Source organism: Mustelus asterias, chromosome 3 (genome assembly GCF_964213995.1).
Source record: "Mustelus asterias chromosome 3, sMusAst1.hap1.1, whole genome shotgun sequence".
NCBI classification, from domain to species: domain Eukaryota; kingdom Metazoa; phylum Chordata; class Chondrichthyes; order Carcharhiniformes; family Triakidae; genus Mustelus; species Mustelus asterias.
In genome coordinates, this window is record NC_135803.1 from 71,559,864 (window position 1) to 71,584,152 (window position 24,289).

General features: G+C 42.7%; 1 protein-coding gene across 16 annotated transcripts in view; it reads right to left on the reverse strand.

The window, feature by feature from the left end:
* Positions 1-24,289, reverse strand: part of yeats2 (YEATS domain containing 2) — a 133,756-nt gene that overhangs the window by 102,866 nt on the left and 6,601 nt on the right. For 15 of the 16 annotated variants that reach the window (XM_078209167.1, XM_078209171.1, XM_078209164.1 and 12 more), the window contains exons 2-7: positions 18,386-18,483; positions 15,843-15,935; positions 8,530-8,784; positions 6,575-6,693; positions 5,007-5,168; positions 4,092-4,203 (exon numbers count right to left, since the gene is read on the reverse strand). In XM_078209167.1, the coding sequence (XP_078065293.1) occupies positions 4,092-4,203; positions 5,007-5,168; positions 6,575-6,693; positions 8,530-8,784; positions 15,843-15,935; positions 18,386-18,483 (839 nt within the window). Of the gene's footprint in view, positions 1-4,091; positions 4,204-5,006; positions 5,169-6,574; positions 6,694-8,326; positions 8,451-8,529; positions 8,785-15,842; positions 15,936-18,385; positions 18,484-24,289 lie in introns of those variants that run through there. The other variant, XM_078209173.1, reaches the window with a different exon arrangement.

Below are 24,289 nucleotides of genomic sequence, written 5' to 3' on the forward strand. Positions count from 1 at the left end.
AGTGAGCCAGTCATCCCTGGGGCCTCGCATCAGATCCAGTCCAAACTAATGCTATGTTAGCAGGCTACATTTTCCACTCAATGAGTTGGTGTGGGCAAAATACTTGGTTCTAAACTCTCTTCTCTATGCAGACAAGCTGTAAAGTGAGACTCAATCACAAGTCCCACACAGGCCCCAATTTGGAAATCGAACCAAGATGATGGCTAGTGTTGGAAATTGAAATGTCACACTAGGCGAGTGCGAATCAATTTACTGAGATAAAACTTCATTTTGCATCCTTCATTTGTGTAACCTGAAAGCACTCAATGAGTCAATGTAGAGAGAGCTTTATATCATGCCACCTTATCTCAGTGGTAACATTCTCATCCCTCAGCTTGCTCTTGGGTTCAAGCTCCATTCCAGGACATGAGAACATCATCAAGGTTGACACCAATGCATGCTGAAGGTGTCACAGGTGCAATCTTTTATATGGAACATTAAACTGAGGCCCTAACAACCTGCTCAGGAAGAAATAAAAATCCGACAGCAACACCCAAAGTATAGTAGGGAATCCATCTGACGTCTTGGGAAATATTTATAACTCAACCAACACTATCGAGAGCAGATTGATTGCTGTTTGTGAGAGCTTGCTGTGAGCAAATTGGCAACCATGTTTACCTACATTACAACAGGAGCTACATTGCAGAACCACTCCATTGGCTGTGAATTACTCTGGGATGTCCTGAATATGTGAAACTTGTCATATAAACACAAATGTTTTTCTTCACTGCATCTATCCTGTACTATACCTCATTTAGGAATGCCCATTAGGAAATATCAAAGGAGTTTTACTCTGTATCTAACCCATATTGTATAGTCAGTGGAGAGGTTCATTTACTTTGTCTGTAATCTATAATGTTGGGACTGCTTCAATATTCCATTCCAGTACTAATGTAAAACTTCCCCATTAAAAATTCCCAAGTCAGGTTAGATATAGAAGACTTTACATTGTTTTACCACTCCCTCATGACATGAGCAGAAGGAGTACACGTGTCTCTAAATGAAGTTACAGGAAAGAGTGCTGTATTATTCTTATAGTCATTCTGAGTATAACAAGCAAAGATATCTGGTTCTCTCCATCATGCCTGGATAACGTTCTTTCAGCTTAATTTACTGCTTATATGCAAATTAACTGTGGCGCTCCCTCTACTCAGGAACTGAATTTGGGTCACTCACAACATGAAGCCAAGTTTACAGTATGTAGCCATGCTCATGGTGAGGAGCTGGACTGACACAGAGCAACCACACTCATAACAAGGAGACACTGAGGAGCCATGCCCAGAGTGTACTGCAATGCTCACACACCTCTGACTCCATTTCTGTGCACATTGTACCATGAGGGCAAGCTCTACACACTAATCAGCATTTTCTACTCCTGCTCTCTCTCTTTCCCCAGAACGTCTATGTGTAAACTGGTTTTAACACAGTATCTCAAATCATAGAATGGTTACAGCATAGAAGGAGGCCATTCAGCCCACTGTATCTGTGCTGGTACTCTGCAGTAGAAACTCAGCTCATCTCCCTCACCCTCCTTTTACCCGTAGCCCTGCAAAACAAATTTGCTCCTCAGATAACGATCCAATTATTTTTTGAAAAGCACAACTGAAACTGCCTCCACATCACTCTCAAGCAGTGCATTCCAGATTTTGATCTCTCACTGTGTAAGGATCATTTTCCTCGGGTCACCAAGATTTTATTCACCTTCAATCAGTGTCCACTGGTCCTCAAATCTTCTGCAAAGGGAACAGTTCTCCTCATTTACTCTGTCCAGTCCCCTCGTGATTTTCAACACCTTTATCAAATCTCCTCTCAACTTTTTCTTCTCTAAAGAGAACAACGGCAGCTTCTCCAATCTATCCACATAACTGATGGTTCCAGGGATGATGAACATTCTTGTGAATCTTTTCCACATCCTCTCTAATGCTTTCACATCCCTCCTAAAGTCTTGGGCTCACATAAGGGAAGCATTCTTCATCACAGTGACAATTAACTTCAATCCACACCCCTGTGACAATAGAAGGCAAACTATTGGTAATTTTATTTTCCCGATTCAAGGCAACAACTTTCCCAAAAAGCCATCAGTTCAATTGCCTCTTATATCCAACTGAGAGGACAGACTTAACTTAAAATCTCATGACACCTCTGACACTGCAATACTCCCTCACCTAGATTACAGCCTAGATAATCATAGAATAGATCATAGAATCTCCACAGCGCAGGAGGAGGCTATTCAGCCCATTGAGTCTGCACCGACCTCAATCCCAGCCAGGCCCTACTCCCGCAATCCCTCATATTTACCCTGCTAATCCCCTTGATACTCCGGTTAAGTTAGCATGGCCAATTAACCTAACCCGCACATCTTTGGACTGTGGGAGGAAACCGGAGCACCCGAAGGAAACCCACGCAGACACAGGGAGAATGTGCAAACTCCACACAGACAGTGACCCGAGGCCAGAATTGAACCCGGGTCCGATGCACTGTGAGGCAGCAATGCTAACCACTGTGCCGCCCCCAAATGTACTAAAGAGTTTGGCACATGACTTCAACCCAAAACCTTTTGATTCCTGAGACAACAGTGACATCAAGTGATGCGTAATAGTTAAAAATAAATAAAATTAACCTCCGAACAGTTAGTGCATCCCAGGCCTCACCTAATTGGTGACAGCAGCAAGATTTGAACCAAAGGTTAATGTTCGCTCCCTGGTATAAGGGGTCGTCAGGACAATGCGAGTAGCTAACAGAGTTCAAAACTAAATCAAAAATAAATCAAAACTCAAAAAAAAGGCAGGATTTTAGAATAAGAATTATAGACTGTTATTATTTGGACATTTTTTTCCCACTTATTCTATGATTACCAAAGTGGGAACAGAGGCTGAAGAAACTGGTGCCTCCTGAACTCAGTTTGTCACAACCAGAAAATGTTTCAACTCGGGGGCAAAAAGCAGCCAGGAAGGAGCCAGAAGTAGGGCACATACCTACACCTACACTCACATACACACAGTCTGAGTAAACCCAAGCTGAGGAGACTGCACAATGTTGTTGTAATCAGAACAAGATGCTCAGATCATAGGATAAAGAATCAGGACTAAGTTATTCAGCTCCTCAAACTTGCTTTGCCATTCAATTACATTTTCACAGTAATTTCATTGCAGTGTGAACCTACTTTGAGTTGAGTTGATTTATTACTGTCACATGTATTAACATACAGTGAAAAGTATTGTTTCTTGCATGCGAGACAGACAAAGCATATCGTTCATAGAGAAGGAAATGAGAGAGTGCAGAATGTAGTGTTACAGTCATAGCTCGGGTGTAGAGAAAAATCAACTTAATGCAAGGTAAGTCCATTCAAAAGTCCGACGGCAGCAGGGAAGAAGTTGTTCCTGAGTCAGTTGGTACGTGACTTCAGACTTTTGTATCTTTTTCCTGAGGGAAGAAGGTGGAAGAGAGAATGTCCGGGGTGCGTGGGGTCCTTAATTACGCTGGCTGCTTTGCTGAGGCAGCAGGAAGTGTAGACAGAGTCAATGGATGGGAGGCTGGTTTGCGTGATGGATTGGGCTACATTCACAACCTTTTATAGTTTCTTGCGGTCTTGGGCAGAGCAAGAGCCATACCAAGCTGTGATACAACCAGAAAGAATGCTTTCTATGGTGCATCTGTAAAGGTTGGTGAGAGTCGTAGCGGACATGCCAAATTTCCTTAGTCTTCTGAGAAAGTAGAGGCGTTGGTGGGCTTTCTTAACTGTAGTATCGGCATGGGGGGACCAGGACAGGTGGGTGGTGGTCTGGACACCTATAAACCTGTGACTAATAAATAAACTTTATTTTTACTTTCACTGATCCACATCTTCATGTCTCTTGATATTTTTACCTAATAAAGATCTGTTATCTCAGTCCTGAAAATTCCCTTTGCCCAGCATTCTGACTGATCACGATGATAAAATGATTGTTTCCCCTTGTTTAAAGCCCAATTTGTGTTGCTAACTGCAGCATGCAGATTGAGAAAATAGCGGCAGTATGTCTGGGGGGCACAGCTTCACCCAAAAACTGCTGTACCTTCAGCTGGTGAATGATGTCTATTCTCTTGTTACGCAAGTCCCTGAAGTGGATCTGAATGCGAACAGGGAATTCACCCCAGCCTCGTCTGGTCAGGTGAAATGGTGGTTCACTAATCAGAAAACAAAAACCAAACAAAAGATCATTCAACACTAAAAAGCATTGAGACAACAACGACAAATCACTGCTAATGTGTTTCACATGACTTATTATTCACTTTTCCACCATCTACTAAATCTGACAACACATCCTAACTCTGATTATTTCAGTCAAAACAAATACAAAATACTCTACTCACGAGGAATGTGCTGAAAAAGGACAGGGTGCACATCTGCTTTGGTTCCTAAAGACCGCTGGGTACCCAAGGCCTGGAACTGGCTGCGTTTTTGCTGTCCCTGACCTTGGAGTATTTATGGGGATAGTATTGATGGAGCTTCACTCTGTATCAAACCAATGCTGCTCCTGAGCTTGGAGTGTTTGAGGGGACAGTGTGGGGGAAACTTTAGGTGCTGACATGCCTTGCTAGCAAACAAAAATCCAGGTGTTTCCGAGAGGATGCTACTTAAATGATGCTCAACTAAAGTCTTACTATTACTATCTAAAAGTGACTTTGCAATATAATCAAAGGGAACGGAGACAAACAAATTTGTTTCATCCAAAAGAAAAAAATCCACTCTCCATTCACTGAGCAATAAATGATGCTATTCATAATTTTCAGTAATTTAAATTAAGATACACAGTTTGTTACCCTCTGGTTCCCTGTGTTAGCTTTGGTACAATATTATTCGCAGGCCCTGGTTCTGTACTAACTACCTGACCGCCACCCTTTTGAGTTCTACCTGATTTTTTAAAAATTGTATCAGATTACCAAGCCCTAAGCAGGAGTGACGCCAAAGGTGAAATACTGGGCCATACCTGACTTCCACCAGGTCATTTGGCTTGTAGCTGGGATGTAGGAAAAACCAAACCTTCTTCACAAAATGGTCAATTGTGGGCTCTTTCCGTGAACCTCGCACATAAACCATCCACTTGTGGGTGGACTGATCATTCTCCTCCCTTTTGTCTGGGGGAATATACCTGTAAAGTAACAAATTAGTCAATTGGAGAGACACGTCCCATAGGTGAAGAGCGCGCAGGTTCTGAGAGTGGTTAGATTCTGACAAAAGGAACGAAATGATGCCAGGGAGACTGGGAAAGGGAGCAGAAGTCAGTCAGCAAAGCAAAACAAGAAACAGGAACTGAGATAAGGAGTAGGAACTAGCCCCAAGATATCGAAAAAAAGAGAGCAAAATTCGAACAAGGGCCGATAATGGGAGTAGGAATTAGCAAAGTGACTGGAAAGGGGATGGGTGAGAACAGCAGGTTCATTAAATTCAGTGCCTAGATAACCTGAATAAGTTAAAAAGCTGACTGAATTCTGTAACATATGACCAGAATCGTGGAAAATAAATTCACAAAAGTTATAATGGGCTATACAATTCACTGGGTAGACTTCAGTTGAAATCTAATGTAAGAACTGGATGAGTGAACTCCAACAACACTCAAGAAGCTCAACACCCCATCCACTACTTTCGACATCCACTCCCTCCACCATCAATGCCCAGTAACAGCACTGTGTACTATCGACAAGGTGCACTGTAGCAACTCACTAAGATTTATTTGACAGCACCTTCCAAACCCACAACTCTACCACTGAGAAGGACAAGGGCAACAGATGCATGGGAATACTACCACCTGCAAGTTCCCCTCCAAGCCACACACCACCACCCAGACGTGGAACTATATCAGCTTTCCTTCACTGTTGCCAGGTCCAAATCCTAGAACTCTCTCCCTAACAGCATTTACATCACATGGGCTGCAGTGGTTCAAGAAGGCAGCTCACTACCACTTTCTCAGGGGTAATTAGGGATGGGCAATAAATACTGGCCTAGCCAGTGACACCCTCATCCCATGAATTTTTTTTAACTAGGCAATTCAGCCTTTTGAGCTGCTTCACCATTCATTCACTTCATGACTGATCTACACTTCAACTCTATTTAACCACCCTTAATCCATAACCCCTTGGGTTGATTGACCAACAACCAGCAGAATTGAAATGATGAGAAACCTACTCTTGCTGTAACTGCATTGTGCTGCTCTGACCCCTAATGTATGGAAAATGACAAACGTATTATATCACATGGTCATATGCATACAGACTTTGGTGGACTTAAGTTCCGCAGGGCTCTGCTAACTGTTCACCGTAACCTTGGCAGTAAACATGAAAAATTGTAAATTATGCATTTTCTAAGGGGTCTCTAATGTTTCTCTGCCAAAGTTACAGTTCACAGTGAACAGATTACACAGCATCAAGTCTTTCATTCTCAGTTATACTTCCACTCCCATCAACAGAGGGGGGAGAAGAGAAAGAGGTCAGATGACAAAGTAAAGAAGTGCAAAACATGGAGAGATACAAACAAACGCAAGAGGGACCTAGCACTGACTTTGAAACGTTGCCAACGACAATTGTCTTCTTGACGTAAAGGCGTGATGGATCTTCACTGGTGGTGAGGTAGGTACATCGCTTCTCTATCTCCTGTTGGGTTGGAACTCCAAAGGTATCCTAGGAAATATAGGAACAGAAAACAATGAATTGAATCGCTCCATCTTGTTCAATGGTGCATTGTCTTCCCATTTTCATCCCTTCATCATTGCTTTTTTTCCCTTCCAATTTCCTTGGATATTGGCCTCCAGCAGGCCCAGTCAATCCCACCCAACAGCTAGCCTGGCCAACCAGCAACCCAACTATGGATAACATGGCTGATTTTTATAACCTCTCTGCGTAGATCCATTTGCCACCTCCCCCATTCCATGGCAGAGCATTGAGATTCACATTTTGCAGCCACTTTATTCTCTTTTAAGATGTTGATTGTTGGGAAAAACATATCTTTCAAAATTATATTGCTTTTTTGAATATGGAAAGATATTGCATTATCTGAATACTTGGATGCTGACTTTGAGGATTTTTTTTCCAGAAGGTCATATGTTCACCTTGGACTAGGAGTAAACCTGCCTTCTTCAACGGCAGCACGGTGGCACTGTGGTTAGCACTGCTGCCTCACAGCACCAGGGACCCAGTTCAATTCCGGCCTTAGGTGACTGTCTATGTGGAGTTTGCACATTCTCTCCGTGTCTGCGTGGGTTTCCTCCCACAGTCCAAAGATGTGCCGGTTTGGTGGATTGGCCGTGCTAAATAGACCCTTAGCTTCCCAAGATGTGGAGGTTAGATGGATTAGCCATGGGATAGGGCGAGGTGATGGGCCTGGGTAAAATACTCTGTCAGAGAGTCGGAGCAGATTCGATGGACTGAACAGCCTCCTTCTGCACTGTAGGAATTCTATGATGATCCAAGAAATCACCTGACCTGCATGGTACTTGAAGAAGTGTTTGTTTATTTTGAACTGCAATCACTTTAATTTATGCAGAAAAAACAGAAAGGCAAAGGCGAGTGACTGGCTAGAAATCACCGTAAATCCCACCTTTAAGTTTTGAACCTGCTGGCTTTTGCAGCCAGTCTTGTTGAGGAATAAGCTGAGAAAGGTAAGCTACCCATACTGTCCCTCTCTCTGCCTTGCCTGAAACTGTACTTGGTTATCAACCTGTAGCCAGAGGATCCTCATCTGAGTCTAACTTGTCTGCATTTGGATCTACAAAGCTAAGGCCAGAAGAATTAATCCAGCCACGTTCTCCTTCACAACAAAGTCCCATTGGAGAGAACGTCCGAATGTCCACCGAGACCGTCAGCCTGACTTCACACAAGGGAACTCCAGATTGACAATGTTATCCTTCCTTGTATAACGCCTACCCTCTTACGCCCATCTCTGCAGAAAGACTATTGATTTGTCCTTTGTTTGTGTGTGTGTGTGTTGGGGGAATATTTTAGGGAGATAGTTATACTTTCAGATTACCATTGTATGTTAACCAGTACTTGCACACTTGTTAAAAATATGTTTTGTTTTGTTCAGTGTTCACTGAAAGAAGCATGGTTAATGTCTCTTTCATTCTGAAGGTAAACGATTATCCTTTTTGGTGCAAAAATTAACCTTTTAAATTATTGGTGCAGCCTGCGGAACAGTGGGGTTCAATAACACGTGCACTCCTCCCATGCTGGTTAGAACACAATGCCCTCTAGTACCTTGTCCAAGCGATCATTTGTTGTGTGAGCCTATGGGCAGGCCATATGACTGCAGACATACCTGGACACCAGGCTTCACATCATGGCCACATACCCGCTTTCCAGCAATCAGACTTGGGAACCCTGGCAGCTTTCGGTAAGTCAAGATGATTGGGGCTAACTAGCTCCCATTACCATTTGTCTACCTAAAGTAAGGAAGCAATGCCTTAGTGCCCCACATATATTTTCTCTGTACAGTGAGGGATTCGCCCCTCATCACCGTACCTGGCCAGTGCTCCTCCCTGCTCTTTTCTCCAATCTATCAGGCTGAATGCGCTCACATGCTAGAGTTAGCTGTTCCTGCTCACTCTCTTTGTCCAAAAAGGTGTCCGCTTGGTGAGTGACTGAATCGGTTTCTGACTGGTTGGCGGATGGAGTTTCAGATCGTTGATTGGCTGGGGAGGATGACCGTGAAGAAGATTCTAGAAATTTCTTGATGACTGGATGATTGAAAACTGTAGGATCATACGGCTTTGGAGCCTGAAAGAAAATCACACAGTCCAGTTCAGATTATCATATTGCAGGAGAGCAAGATTAAACTAACTGAGGGCATCTCTCTCAGCTAACATTAATGGATGGTCCCAACATCTCAACCAAGAAATAGCAATGACAGCAGTCCCATTGTCCTGACTAAGGGCGATGCTGTCATTGCAGAAAGACACTTACTGTATAATTAAAAATAATTTCACATTATTCCATGAAGTAATATCTGCAAACACTCTCTGGTGATTCAACCACAGATTAAGCAAATTTACCTAAACAACTTAATATTCTCAAGGTAAAGCCACTTCAATGCCTCAAAGATGTTTAATGGCTTAAAGTGGAGCAGTAAAGCATCAAGGCAATAAGGCAATCGTGCTTCAAGATTGAAACTAAGTTCTAGTGAGAAAATGAGGTGAGGTGGAGGCAGTGATTGAGCCATTTGGGTTTTTAAATCCAAAGAATTGTAGTAAAAAGCTAAATTCTTTATTCTCTGTCATGCACTCAGTTAATATAGCCCAGGTCTAACAATTAAACTGAATCATAATTGTCACTTACTGGAGAATGTGCAAAATACTCACCATCTTCTTTCACCTCACAAAGATGAAAAATATCACACTGTCAAACTACAATTTTCAGGCTAAATTGCAATGTGAGATTTATTTAAAAAAATAAAATTATATACAAAGGTCAGACAGATAAGCAAAATTCTAACAGTACAATAATTAAATTTACACCACATATAAAATGGGTACCCTGTTCAAAATAGAAGAAACAGAGTCTTAAATTCTTGTAACATCTCATCAAGTTTTTTGAAACATTCAGTGACAGCAAAATGCTGGGGGTGAATTCTCAAGACAGCATATAGTTTCTGACACTGAAAATATAAAACTCAAGACCACAAAATGCTCCTTGGATTATCAAGGGACCTTTTAGTTATTACAGAGCATGAGGTTGCCTATCAGTTTTGATATGATAGTTACTTTGAAAGTTAATCCTAACTTGACTGTGGCCATGGCATATCACTCTAGAAAAACAGGACTGGCAAAATCCCACAAAAAACGGGTGGAACTTGAATCACACGGGGACCAATATCCTGGCCGGTAGGTTGGCCAAGGTTACTGGGGAGAATTTAAACTAGATAGGTTGGGGGGAGGGGAGCTAGAAGAGTTGACTAGGATCAAGGAACTAATTGATGGGGTGGAGGATGCAGGGGTAAGGGGAATTACAAAATTAATGGTAGAGGAGAGGGTGCAAGTGAATGAAGGCGGTAATTTAGATAAGGGAGTAGAGGGAGAGGGTGTTCGCGACTCATCAAAGCGGGTCCAGATAAAAGCTGGAATAAGGACACTTTGCCTGAATGCACGAAGCATTCGGAACAAGGTAAATGAGTTGATGGTGCAAATCAGCACAAGTGGGTACGATCTAGTGGCCATTACAGAAACGTGGCTGAAAGGTGACCAGGACTGGGAGATGAATATCCAGGGGTATCAGGCGTTTAGGAAGAATAGACAGGAAGGAAAAGGTGGTGGGGTCGCGCTATTAATAAGAGATAATATCAGGGTAGTACTGAGGGATGACATAGGCTCTGAGGAACAAAACGTGGAATCATTATGGGTAGAGATGAGGAATAGTAGAGGGAGAAAGACACTAGTAGGTGTGGTATATAGGCCCCCAAATAATAATGTTGAGGTCGGGAGGGCTATAAACAAGCAGATAAGGGATGCGTGTAAAAACGGAACGGCAATAATCATGGGGGACTTCAACATGCACATTGACTGGCAGACTCAAGTCGGTAAGGGTGGAATGGAGGAAGAGTTCTTAGAATGCTGTCGGGATAGTTTCCTTGAACAGCATGTTACGGAACCGACAAGGGAACGAGCTATTTTGGATCTGGTATTGTGTAACGAGGTAGGTAGAATTAAGGATCTTATTGTGAAGGACCCTCTTGGGTCTAGTGACCACAATATGGTCGAATTTCTGATTCAAATGGAAGAGGAGAAAGTTTGGTCCCAAACCAGTGTCCTCTGTTTGAACAGAGGGAAATATGATAGGATGAGGGATGAATTGGCTAAGGTAGACTGGGAGAGCAGGCTGGCAGGTAGGATAGCTGAGGAACAGTGGAGGATTTTTAAGGAGATCCTTTTCAGTTCTCAGCAAAAATATATTCCAGCAAAAAACAAGGATTGTAAGAAAAGGGAGAACCAGCCGTGGATAACGAAGGAAATAAAGGAGAGTATTAAAATAAAAACAGCTGCGTACAGAGTGGCCAAAAATAGTGGAGAAACAAGTGATTGGGAAAAATTTAAGAAACAACAAAGAGAGACTAAGAAAGCGATAAAGAAAGGAAGGATAGACTATGAAGCTAGGCTAGCAATTAATATAAAAAATGATAGTAAAAGTTTTTATAAATATATAAAAAGGAATAGAGTGGCTAGAGTGAATGTTGGACCCTTGGAGGACGAGAGGGGGGAGTTAATAGTGGGAAATGAGGATATGGCTGAGTCTTTAAATAAGTTTTTTGTGTCGGTCTTCACGGTGGAGGACACAAATAGTTTGCCAAATATTAACGATAGAGGGTTGGCAGCAGGAGAAATACTTAATACGATTAATGTTACCAGAGAGGCAGTGCTGGGTAGACTAATGGGACTGAAGGTGGATAAGTCCCCGGGTCCGGATGGAATGCATCCCAGGGTATTGAAAGAAATGTCAGAGGTAATAGTGGATGCGTTAGTGATTATTTATCAAAACTCGTTGCATTCTGGGGTAGTGCCGGTTGATTGGAAAACGGCTAATGTTACGCCGCTGTTTAAAAAAGGAAGGAGACAAAAGGCGGGTAACTATAGGCCGGTCAGCTTAACGTCTGTAGTAGGGAAAATGCTGGAATCCATTATTAAAGAGGAGATAGCAGGGCATCTGGATAGAAATGGTTCGATCAATCAGACGCAGCATGGATTCATGAGGGGAAAGTCGTGCTTGACGAACATGTTGGATTTTTATGAAGATGTGACTAGGGCGGTTGATGGAGGAGAACCGGTGGATGCGGTGTTTTTGGATTTCCAAAAGGCGTTTGATAAGGTGCCCCATAAAAGGCTACTGAAGAAGATTAGGGCACACGGAGTTGGGGGTAGTGTGTTAAAGTGGATTGGGGACTGGCTATCCGACAGGAAGCAAAGAGTCGGAATAAATGGGTGTTTTTCCGGTTGGAGGAAGGTAACTAGTGGCGTGCCGCAGGGATCGGTACTCGGGCCGCAACTATTTACCATTTATATAGATGATCTGGAGGAGGGGACGGAGTGTAGGGTAACGAAGTTTGCAGACGACACAAAGATAAGTGGAAAAGTGAATCGTGTGGAGGACGGAGAAGATCTGCAGAGAGATTTGGACAGGCTGAGTGAGTGGGCGAGGATATGGCAAATGGAGTATAACGTTGAGAAATGCGAGGTTTTACACTTTGGAGGAAATAATAACAAATGGGATTACTATCTCAATGGAAACAAATTAAAACATGCTACCGTGCAAAGGGACCTGGGGGTCCTTGTGCATGAGACGCAAAAGCCCAGTCTGCAGGTACAACAGGTGATCAAGAAGGCAAATGGGATGTTGGCCTATATTGCGAAGGGGATAGAATATAAAAGCAGGGATGTCTTGATGCACCTGTACAGGGCATTGGTGAGGCCGCAGCTGGAATACTGTGTGCAGTATTGGTCCCCTTATATGAGGAAGGATATATTGGCATTGGAGGGAGTGCAGAGAAGGTTCACCAGGTTGATACCGGAGATGAGGGGTTTAGATTATGAGGAGAGGCTGAGGAGATTGGGTTTGTACTCGTTGGAGTTTAGAAGGATGAGGGGGGATCTTATGGAGACTTATAAGATAATGCGGGGGCTGGATAGGGTGGAGGCGGAGAGATTCTTTCCACTTAGTAAGGAAGTTAAAACTAGAGGACACAGCCTCAAAATAAAGGGGGGTCGGTTTAAGACAGAGTTGAGGAGGAACTTCTTCTCCCAGAGGGTGGTGAATCTCTGGAATTCTCTGCCCACTGAGGTGGTGGAGGCTACCTCGCTGAATATGTTTAAAGCGCGGATGGATGGATTCCTGATCGGTAAGGGAATTAAGGGTTATGGGGATCAGGCGGGTAAGTGGTACTGATCCACGTCAGATCAGCCATGATCTTATTGAATGGCGGGGCAGGCTCGAGGGGCTAGATGGCCTACTCCTGCTCCTATTTCTTATGTTCTTATTAAGGGTCCTTTTATTTTAACAGGAAATCTCGGGTGAAGGGCCAAGCGCACAAACAGTAGAACGGTGGAGCACAAGAGGCCATTTGGCCTATCATATTATGCTGGCATTTTGCCAGAGCAATCTGAAACTAATCCCACCTCCCCACTCACTCCCATAGCTTGCTTCAAATACTTATCCTGAAAGTTTCTTCAAAGATACAATATTCTCTGACTCAACCATTCATTGCAGCAAACCATTCTGTGGTCCAAAATATTTGTTGAATGTCATAGAAGTATCACTAACATCTATATCCTCAGTGATAATTTTAAATTGATTGCCCTCCTTCCTGACTCATAACCAGAGAAAATGTTCTGTCCTAAACATGCCATCACCATCATATATAATTTTAAAAATCTCTATTTAGTCTTGTCTGTCTACTGGAAACACTGACAGCATCGAGTCTCTCCTCAGAACTCAATCTATCTGTACATACAATTTCATGGAATTATGCATTTATTTCTTATGCTCCTGTTCACCTTTCAGTGCCATTTTCGATCCATGCTACTAAATTCTCTCTTAACCAGACACCTGAATTTTTCTAACAAACCTTATGAAGCACGTCATCAAATGGCACTTGAAAATGCAAATACACTATGCCTACTACATTACCTTTATGAATTATAATTTATATTAGATACTATATTAATTAGTCTACACATTTTTCCCATACCACCTCAAACAAAGCCGATCCGCTGGCTACTCCCTAGTTCCACATTGCACAGTAAGGACAGAAAAATTGGGTCCATAATTTCTGTTATCCCCTCATTGACTTAGCATTGCCTGGAAGGCATGCAATCAGAGATGAATGTTTTAGCCATCTTGTTTGGGTCCAAGACTTAGAATAAAAGTTTTACTTTACCCTAACAATTTAGCAGCAAATTCATAAATCAATGCTTTAAATGAAATCCATTCCTGATATCAACTTAACTGACAGTACATAAATGATCCATAATTAATGAGGCTTCAGATTGTGATTATTGGTTTGAATGAATTGGATCCACGTCACAAACGATCATAAGATCATAAGAGCAGAATTTGGCCACTTGGTCCATCGAGTCTGCTCCGCCATTCAATCATGGTTGATATTTTTCTTATCCCCATTCTCCTGCCTTTTTCCCATACCCCCTGATCCCCAATTTAATCAAGAACCTATCTATCTCTGTCTTAAAGACACTCAATGACCTTGCCTCCACAGCCTTCTGCGGCAAAGAGTTCCACAGATTCACCACTCTCTGACTGAAGAAATTCCTCCTCATCTCTGTTTTAAAGGATTGTCCTTTTAGCCTGAGGTTGTGCCCTCCGGTTCTAGTTTTTCCTACTAGTGGAAACATCCTCTCCATGTCCACTCTATCCAGGCCTCGCAGTAACCTGTAAGTTTCAATAAAATCCCCCTTCATCCTTCTAAAATCCAACAAGTACAGACCCAGAGTCCTCAACCGCTCCTCATACGACAAGCTCTTCATTCCAGGGATCATTTTTGTGAACCTCCTCGGAACCCTTTCCAGCACATCCTTCCTTAGATACGGAGCCCAAAACTGCTCACAATACTCCAAATGGGGTCTGACCAGAGCCTTATACAGCTTCAGAAGTACATCCCTCCTCTTGTATTCTAGCCCTCTCGATATGAATGCTAACATTGCATTTGCCTTCCTAACTGCCAACTGAATCTGCACGTTAAGCTTAAGAGAATCCTGAACAAGGACTCCCAAGTCCCTTTGTGCTTCTAATTTCCTAAGCATTTCCCCATTTAGAAAATAGTCTATGCTCCCATTCCTCCTTCCAAAGTGCATAACCTCACACTTTTCCACATTGTATTCCATCTGCCACTTCTTTGCCCACTCTCCTAACCTGTCCAAGTCCTTCTGCAGCTCCCTGCTTCCTCAATACTACCTGTCCCTCTGCATATCTGTGTATCATCTGCAAATTTAGCAACAGTGCCTTCAGTTCCTTCTTCCAAATCGTTAATATATATTGTGAAAGGTTGTGGTCCCAGCAGCGACCCCTGAGGCTCACCATCTTTGTAATCCCACTGGTAACCATGACAAGATCACACATACTAAAACAAGAAACGTCATTACAATCACACGGCAACATTGTAGAGCTAATAATCTAGGCCTGAATTTTTCGCCCAATGGACAAGCCCAGAAGCGAGCATGAAATGCAATTCCAGCTGCGAGCAACCCTGGAACACAATTTCATGTTGGCTGGCCAATTAACAGACAGCCAGCACAAAATAAGCACTGGGAAAGGTTCAACGTTGCCAGGAAGGGCAAGTGTGGGCTGACACCTCTAACATGCCACCTCAGGGAGATAGCCGATACTGATGGAGCTTCCTCAGGGATTGCAATGAAAGAATGCTGCAAATAGTGTCTAAGCAGCACATTCAAAAACAAATCCCAGTCCCCAGACACCTTTTTAAATTTTATTTTAGCCCTAACATTTCATCCCACCCTGGATCGAGGTTACAGTTAAAACATAAAGGCTACCTGGACAATTGACTTACCTGCCCATACTAAAAGCAGACAGGCCACATAAAATTGCATTCAGTTGGCCCTTAAATGGGCTAAACTGCCTGATTGATTGTCAATGGGCGCATATTTGACTCTCGCACACACCTGCCAGCCAAAATATCATGTAAGTGCCAATGTAACTGGGACATGCACCCGACGTCACCATCACACAATTTCACGCACTTCCAAGTCAAGCATGTATCTGCCTGAGCAATGTAAAATTCTGGCTCTGGTCAAATGAATTGCTTGTTTCCCCCTCCTTACCTCAGCAACTTTAGGCTGCACAGCTGATGCGTAGTAGTTGGCCACGATGCAGGCACGAAGTTTATCCATCATCCTTCTGGCCTCGTTCAAGCGCTTTAGGAACAAGCAGATAGTCAACCATTTTTTTTAAGCAATTGTTTAAAAATGCTCGTCTCTGCAAAAAGCCTGCTTGCCATTCAACATGATCATGGCTCCCAATGTTATACTCCAGTGCTCTCCCCATACACCTTGCTAGTCCCATAAGAAATGTATATGTTTCAATTAGGTCACTTCTCATTCTTCTGAACTCCGTCTAAGTAAAAGCCTACTCAATCTCTCCTCTTGTCAGGAACCAGTCTAGCGAACCTTCAAAGTACTTACTCTAGGAAAGTATATGCTTAGCTTAGATACACTTGTCTATATACTTGTTTATCTTAGATAGGAACTGCACACAGTGTTCCAGGTGTGGCCTCGCCAATGCCCTAATAGTAGTACGGCTTCTTTACTCTTGTACTCTAATCCCGTGGGAACAAAGTAACATATAATTTGCCTTCTCAATTGCTTTCCATATTTGCATTTAAATTTTCTATGATACAAGTACAGGTCCCTCTGAATGCCACCAACATTTCTCAGTCTCTCACCATTTCCTCCCACATTTGCCAGATTGTATCCCATCAACAAATCTTGTCCAATCACCCAGGATGTCTAAACTGTCTCTGCAGGTTATTTGCATCCTCTTAATCAGCTACTTCACTCTATAACTTTGTATCATCAGCAAACTTGGGTATGCTACATTCAGTCCCTTCATTAAAGTCATTGCTATAAATTGTAAGTAACAGAGGCCCATGGATTGATCATTGCAATATTCCACTAGTTTTAGCTCATCAATCTAAAAATGTCCAATGTATTCCTACTCTTTGTTTTTTATCCATTACTCAATCCTCTATGCATAGCAATATATTACCCCAGATCCCATGAGTCCTAATTCAGCATAATAGTTTCTTGTGTGGCACCTTATCGAATGCTTTTTGAAAATCCAAAGGAACTAGATCCACTGGTTCCCCATTATCCATTTCCAGAAGATCATAAGAAATAGGGGCAGGACTCAGCCTTCAAGCCTGCTTCTCCATTCAGTAAAATCTTAACTGATCAGATTGTGCCCTTAACTCCACTTTTTGGCCTGTTCCTGATAACCCTTAACCCCCTTGCAAAACAATAACCTGTCTAACCCAACCTTAAATATATTCAATCACCCAGTCCACACTGCTTTTTGTGAAAGAGAATTCTCTGTGAAAGGGAAAGACTAGCAAACCTGAAAGAAGAAATACCTGATCTCAGTTTTAAATGGGAAATCACTTATCTTTAAACTGAGCCCCCTATTTTTAGATTCCCCCACAAGAGAAAACATTCTCTTAACATCTACCTTTTCAAGCCTTCTCAGAATCTTGTACATTTTAATAAGTTACCTCTCATTCTTCTAAGCTTCAATGAGTACAGGCCTAACCTGCTCAGCCTTTCCTCATAAGACAACCCTTCCATCCCAGGGCTTCATTCAAAGGCACTCAGTGCCTGATCAAGGGATCTGGCATTGGGAAGAATGGGCCCACTGTGAGCTACATCCCTGCCCTTGCTGCTGACCTCCCCTGCAACTCCCACCCTGCAATCCCCCGCTGTCAACTGGCTCCTTGAGCGATCCTGGGCCTAGGGTGGTTACCAGCAGCAGCCACCATCTCCCTGCTAGCGCTGCCAATAAATGCAGAGTTGCCGGCATCTGATTGGCTGGCAGCTTTCGACTGGTGAGTCCTCTGGCCCTGGGGTCCTTGATGTCAGGGAAGGCCCGCAGCTGCCCTGTTAAGTACCTGATTTGCTCTTACTGCAGCTGCACTTCCCGAAAAGATGCAACACGAGGCTCTAGCTAAATCGTCAGCTAGCAGGCTATCTTGTCACCTGCCCTTGTCACCCACACTAGATTCCACACATGTTATTTGTTTAACGTCTGTGCCATTTGCCTACCTCACCAAAATTTCACCAGTCTCTACCTCTAACTTACTCTGTCCACATTTACTTTCAGTAATCTCTTCCTGTCTACACACCTATGGAATTGTATACATCTGTTTTTATATCTCTTGCTAGTCTACTCTCATATTCTCTTTTCTCGTTCCTTAACAAATTTACAGTTCCGTCTTTGCTAAATTCTAAACTGATCCTCAGGCTTATTACTCTTTTTGGCAACATTATAAGGTTCTTCCTGTGATCCAATACTATCTTTAACTCCTTTGATTAGCCACTGTTGGATCACTTTTTCAGTAGGTTTTGTGTCTTAAGCAAATGAGCATTTGTTGCAAACTATGCATTAGCTCTTCAGATACTAGCCATCGCTTATCCACTGTCATATCTTTTGACATAGTTTCCCAAATTACATTAGGAACTCATTCCTTCATAGAGACGTAGTTTGCTTATTTGGATGCTGAAGTTTTATTACAAAGAGTAACCAATAGAAGCATAACTTCATGGCATATCTGAACAGCAGCAGCATTGAGATGGAGCACAACTGATGCCTTTACCTGGTCTATGATCTCAATCTCGTGTTCTTTGTTCCTCATCTCCATTGTAAACTGTTCCTTGATAATAACTTCAATTTTTTGCAGAGTGGCTTCACGTGCTACATGAGAAATAGAACAGAAAACTCAGCTGGAATGTAAACATTAGAATTAATAGAAAGCTGATCACAGAAACCATCGGACCAACAGAGTAAGCAGTTTCTGTGTTCACTAACCATGAGGTTGGTGGGTTCACGTTTCACTAAATAGGAGTGAGAATCGCCAAATGCATGCTTAACAAAAGATTCAAGGAATAAAAACAGTAAATGTTGGAGATACCAGCATGTCAGGCAGCATCTGTGGCGTGGAAAGCAAGAGGTGACATTGCAGGTCATTGTCCTAAGTAAAATTAGGTTGTCAACATGGAACATTAACTCTGCTGTTACTCTCTCCACAGAAGCTGCTTGACATGCTGAGTATTTACAGTATTCTCTATTTTTAGTTCAGACTTTTAGTATCTGCAGTATGTTGCTTTTGCATTAGAGGTTCAGGGAAATTGCAAATGACTCACTGAAATAAGTTGTTCCCTTTATCCAAATTATAGGCTATACTTTTCAATGATGCCATTGGAATATCAGGTTCTCAATAGGTTTTATTAACCATTCATTGCAATCCTTTCTAGACTTCCATGACATGGGCAAGTTTCATCGATTTTCCACAGGATACATGTTTGTACCTCTCTTGATGAAGAATAATTGAGATTGCCAGAGTACTTACCAGAAGATTAGTGAACTGGGCAAACATGTGGCAGGTACAGTTAAATGGTGAAAAAAAAAGAGATTTTCTAAGTTATTCTTTTTCACATTTGTCAGTTTGTGAAATAATCGTGTTGTGTTTTGTACTTCCAGAATTTTCAAAGTAACACCAAAATTTGATCTATTTTTGTGCTATTCGCGAACCCAAAGGTTTCATGTATCAACATTTTATTTCACCAAACATGCTGCTTGTCTTTTTTTCAAATCGGTTCAATCAAATCCTTTCATTAGGTGCTAGCTGATGAAACCCATTGTACACATTATTCTCTATACAAGTTCTCTAAATCTGTCAGTTAAAATTACAGCCTGTATTCAGTCCCGGGTATTATACACTTTGTATAAATCAGCCAAACCCAAACTGGACTAGCAATCCAGAAATCCAAGTTCATATTCTGGGGACCCAAGTTCAAATCTCACCACAGCAGCTGGTGGAATTTGAATTTTAAAAAAAACAGGAAATCTGGAATTATAAGTTCAATGATGACCAAGAAACCATTGTCAATTGTCATAAAAACCCATCTGGTTCATTAACTTCCTTCAGGGAAGGAAATCTGCTATCCTTACCCGGACTGGCCTACATATGACTTCAGACCCACAGCAAGCCACTCAGTTCAAGGGCAATTAGGGATGGCAATAACTGCTGGGACAGCAATGCCCACATCCTACGAAAGAATAAAACAAAGAAAAAACTCACTTGCGGATACTCCTATTCTACATATAAACATCTGAGCACTCAATGAATCTCTGTAACTCACTCTTATTTAGGGTTGCTAACCTTCTCAGATTGCCAGAAATGAAAGATTAACTTCCTGCACACTATTGCAAACAACAAGGAGAACGGTCACAGGATATTATCACACAGCTATTTTTGCCAAACTTTCTTTAAACACATTTTGTTTATTGGATATAAAAATATTTAAGATGCGACTAACATGGCTATTTAACTGATTTGGAGAAATAAGAGGCAGGAGGTACAAGGACGTCACTGCACAAGTTTTTCAGGGTAGTGTCCTGGGCCCAACCATTTTCAGCTGCTTCATCAATGACCTGTCTTCCATCATAAGATCAGAAATGGGAATGTTCGCTGATGACTGACAATTTTCAGCACCATTTATCATTCCTCAGATACAGAAGCAGTCCATGTCCAAATGCAGCAAGACCCAGACAATGTCAAGGCTTGGGTTGACAAGAGGCAACTAAGATTCATGCCACACAAGTGCCAGGCAATGACCATCTCCAGCAAGAGAGGATCTAACTATCACCCCTTTACATTCAATGGCATTACCGTTGTGAATCCCCCGCTATCAACATCCTGGAGGTTACCATTGGGCAGAAACTGAAAAGTTTATTTATTAGTCACAAGTAAGGCTTACATTAACACAGCAATGAAGTTACTGTGAAATTTTCCTAGTCGCCACAGTCCGGCGCCTGTTCGGGTCAATGCACCTAACCAACATGTCTTTCAGACTGTGGAAGGAAACCGGAGCATCCAGAGGAAACTCACGCAGACACGGGGAGAACGTGCAAACTCCACACAGACAGTGACCCAAGCCGGGAATCGAATCCGGGTCCCTGGCGCTGTGAAGCAACAGTGCTGACCACTGTTCTACCATGCCGCCCCATGGATTAGTCATATAAATACTGTGACTACAAAAGCAGTATTGAGGCTAGGATCCTGTGTATAGTAACTCACCTCCTGACTCCCCAAAGCCTATCCACTATTTACAAGGGACAAGTCAGGAGTGTGATGGAATACTCCCCCCTTGTTTGCTTGAGCGTAGGTCCAACAACACTCAAGAAGCTCAACACCATCCAGGACAAAGCAGCCTCTGCTGCCAAACCTTTGCTACCCCTTCCACAATGGATGCCTTTGCTACCCCTTCCACATTCACTCCCTCCACTACTGACGAACAGTGGCAGCCCTGTGTAATACCTACAAGAAGTACGACAAGATCTCACCAAGGCTCCTAAAGCAGCACCTTCCAAAACCCATGATCATTACCATCTAGGAAAAAGGCAGCAATATCACCACCTGGAGGTTCCCCTCCAGACCACTCACCATCCGGACTAGGAAATATATTGTCGTTCCTTCACGTCACTGGGACAAAATCCTGGAACTCTCTCCCTAATGGCCCCGTGGGTGTACCTACACCTCAGGGACTGCAGCAGTTCACAAATGCAGCTTACCAACACCGTCTGAAGGAAAACTAGGGATGGTGGCCTAGACAGTGACGCCCACATTGCATGAAGGAATTTTTTTTAATATTCATTCATGAGACATGAGGATCACTGGCTGCCCATCATTTAATACCCATCCCTAGTTGCCCAAGGGCAGTTGAGAGTCAACCACATTGCTGTGGCTCTGGAGTTACATGTAGGCCAGACCAGCAGATTTCTTTTCCCTAAAGAACATTAGTGATTCAGATGGGTTTTTCTGACAATTGACAAATGGTTTAATGCTCATCAGTAGATTTTTAATTCCTGATATTTTTTATTGAATTCAAATCCCACCATCTGCCGTGGCAGGATTCAAAGCCAGGTCCCCAGAACATTAGCTGAGTTTCTGGACTGATAGTCTAGCGATAACACCACTTGGCCATCAGCTCCCCTATAAAAAGGTCATGTGGTGAAATTTCCAGAAATATGTCTGATCAGAGTTGACAGCCTTACCTTACTGTGTACTGGTTATTCCATATATTAAAGTATTAATCTCCTTAATTAGATTCTGGTCTGCAACTCATTCCCAGAGAGTATCTCGCTATCACTGTAAAATCCTCCAGTCATACAATCTTTGAGATCTCTGTACTCCTTCCTTCAATTCTGGTCTCTTGAGCATCCCTGATGTTAATCACTCCATCGCTGACGCCCATGCCTTCATCTACAAAGGCCCTAAAATCAGGAATTCCCTCGCTAAACCTTCCCACCTCTTTTAAATGCTCTTCAAGCCTATCTCTTCAACCAAGCTTTTGGTCATCTCTCCTAATAGCACTTGGCTCAGTGTCACATTTTCTATCATGCTGCTGTGGAGTGCCTTGGGACATTTTGCTCTGTTAAAGGTGACTTATAAGTGCAAGTTGATGTTCTTGTAGTAATTATTCTGACTTCCTGGAGCTAACCTTTCAAGTCAGACAGTTGACACAACAATACTGAGGGAGTGCTGCTTTCTGGTACGAGACATTGAACCAAGCTCTCAGGTGCTGGTAAATGATGCCACAGCACAATTTGAAGAAAAGCAAAGGAATTCTCCCTCGTGTCCTAGCCAACATTTTACTTTATCCCTCAATCAAAATAACAAGAAACAGATTATCTGGTTACTATCACATTCCTGTTTGTGGCTGCTTGCTGTATGCAAATAGCTGTCACAGGCCACGAAAGGAGCAATAAAAATACAAGATCTTTGTTCAAGAGAGAAAAAATTTAAAGAAGCAATTAAATGAAAATAATCAGGCAAATTGTATGTTAGAACAAGGTTGGCCAGGCAGTGATGGATGGAAAACTGGAACATGGAGCAGCATCTTGCTAAGTCACAGGGGTCTCACCTGGCTGAAAAGCCAGCAAGAGACTCCTGCTGCACCTTTTCAGGAAGGCCCACTGAACTACAAACCAATCAGGTATTAGTGAAGCCACTGGCAAGATTTCATGGAGTGGCGGAAATCACAGAATTGTTAGACATTGAAGTATGCTTTGAAAGTTGCTGAAACAAAAGAGGAATTTGCAGAGGAAAAAGACATTGGATACACATCACTTACTGACACTTATTATTAAAAAAATGTTTGGACTGGATCCATAAAAAGGCAGGAAACTGATGCAATGCAGGGCAATAGCTGCAACTTTGAAATATTCTTGTGGTGGGTGTCACTGTTTATTTTGTAATTGATTTTGCCAGACTGTTTTACCCTACTTCCTACAAGGAAGAATTAAAGTCAGAATACATAGGCTGTGCATTACAGATCCCCCCCACTATGCCGCTTGGCAGATAGCCTATTAGTAACTCTCTGCCAGAGTCACTTTCTAACTCCCTGTGTAACTTCTATCATTCATCGATGAAGAACTGAATCTGTAACATCTCAAGAAGTCATGGGGCACACTATAACAGAAGTGTTACGGTGTAGGTGGAGGCCATTCGGCCCATCATGTTAGCACCCACATATATGGGACCCACAAAGACAAAAAGTTTGGACACCTCAGAGACAGCAGACACTAATGTCTCCAACAACTGCGCACAGGTGCAGTCACTTACGTAGGGATGCAGCAGCAATCTCTTACACTGCAATATCCCATAAGCTGCAGCAGGAATAGCAAGAAACATTGAGACAGGCTGATGGTGCTGAAGCATTGGAGGGCTTTCTGCACCAAAGAATTCATACCCAGCATGAGCCAGTGTCTTCAGCTTTGGCTCAGCATTGCATCAGCTTAGCACTCTCACCTTTCAAGTCAGACAGTTGTGGGTCCTCAGCCAAACACAAAATGCAGGCTGATACAAAAATACTGAGGGAGTGCTGCTTTCTGGTACAAGACATTAAACTGAGCTCTCAGGTGCTGGTAAACTATAAGACCATAAGACCAAAAGACATAGGAGCAGAATTAGGCCACTCGGTCCATCGAGTCTGCTCCGCCATTCAATCATGGTTGATATTTTTCTCATCCCCATTCTCCTGCCTTTTTCCCATACCCCCTGATCCCCTTATTAATCAAGAACCTATCTATCTCTGTCTTAAAGACACTCAATGACCTGGCCTCCATAGCCTTCTGCAGCAAAGAGTTCCACAGATTCACTTCTCTCTGACCGAAGAAATTCCTCCTCATCTCTGTTTAAAGGATCGTCCTTTTAGCCTGAGGTTGTGCCCTCCGGTTCTAGTTTTTCCTACCAGTGGAAACATCCTCTCCATGTCCACTCTATGCAGGCCTCGCAGTATCCTGTAAGTTTCAATAAGAGCCCCCCTCATCCTTCTAAACGCCAATGAATACAGACCCAGAGTCATAGAATAGAATCATAGAATCCCTACAGTGCAGAAGGAGGCCATTCGGCCCATATCGAGTCCGCACTGACCACAATCCCACCCAGGTCCTATTCCCATAACCCCATATATTTATCCTGCTAGTCCCCTAACAC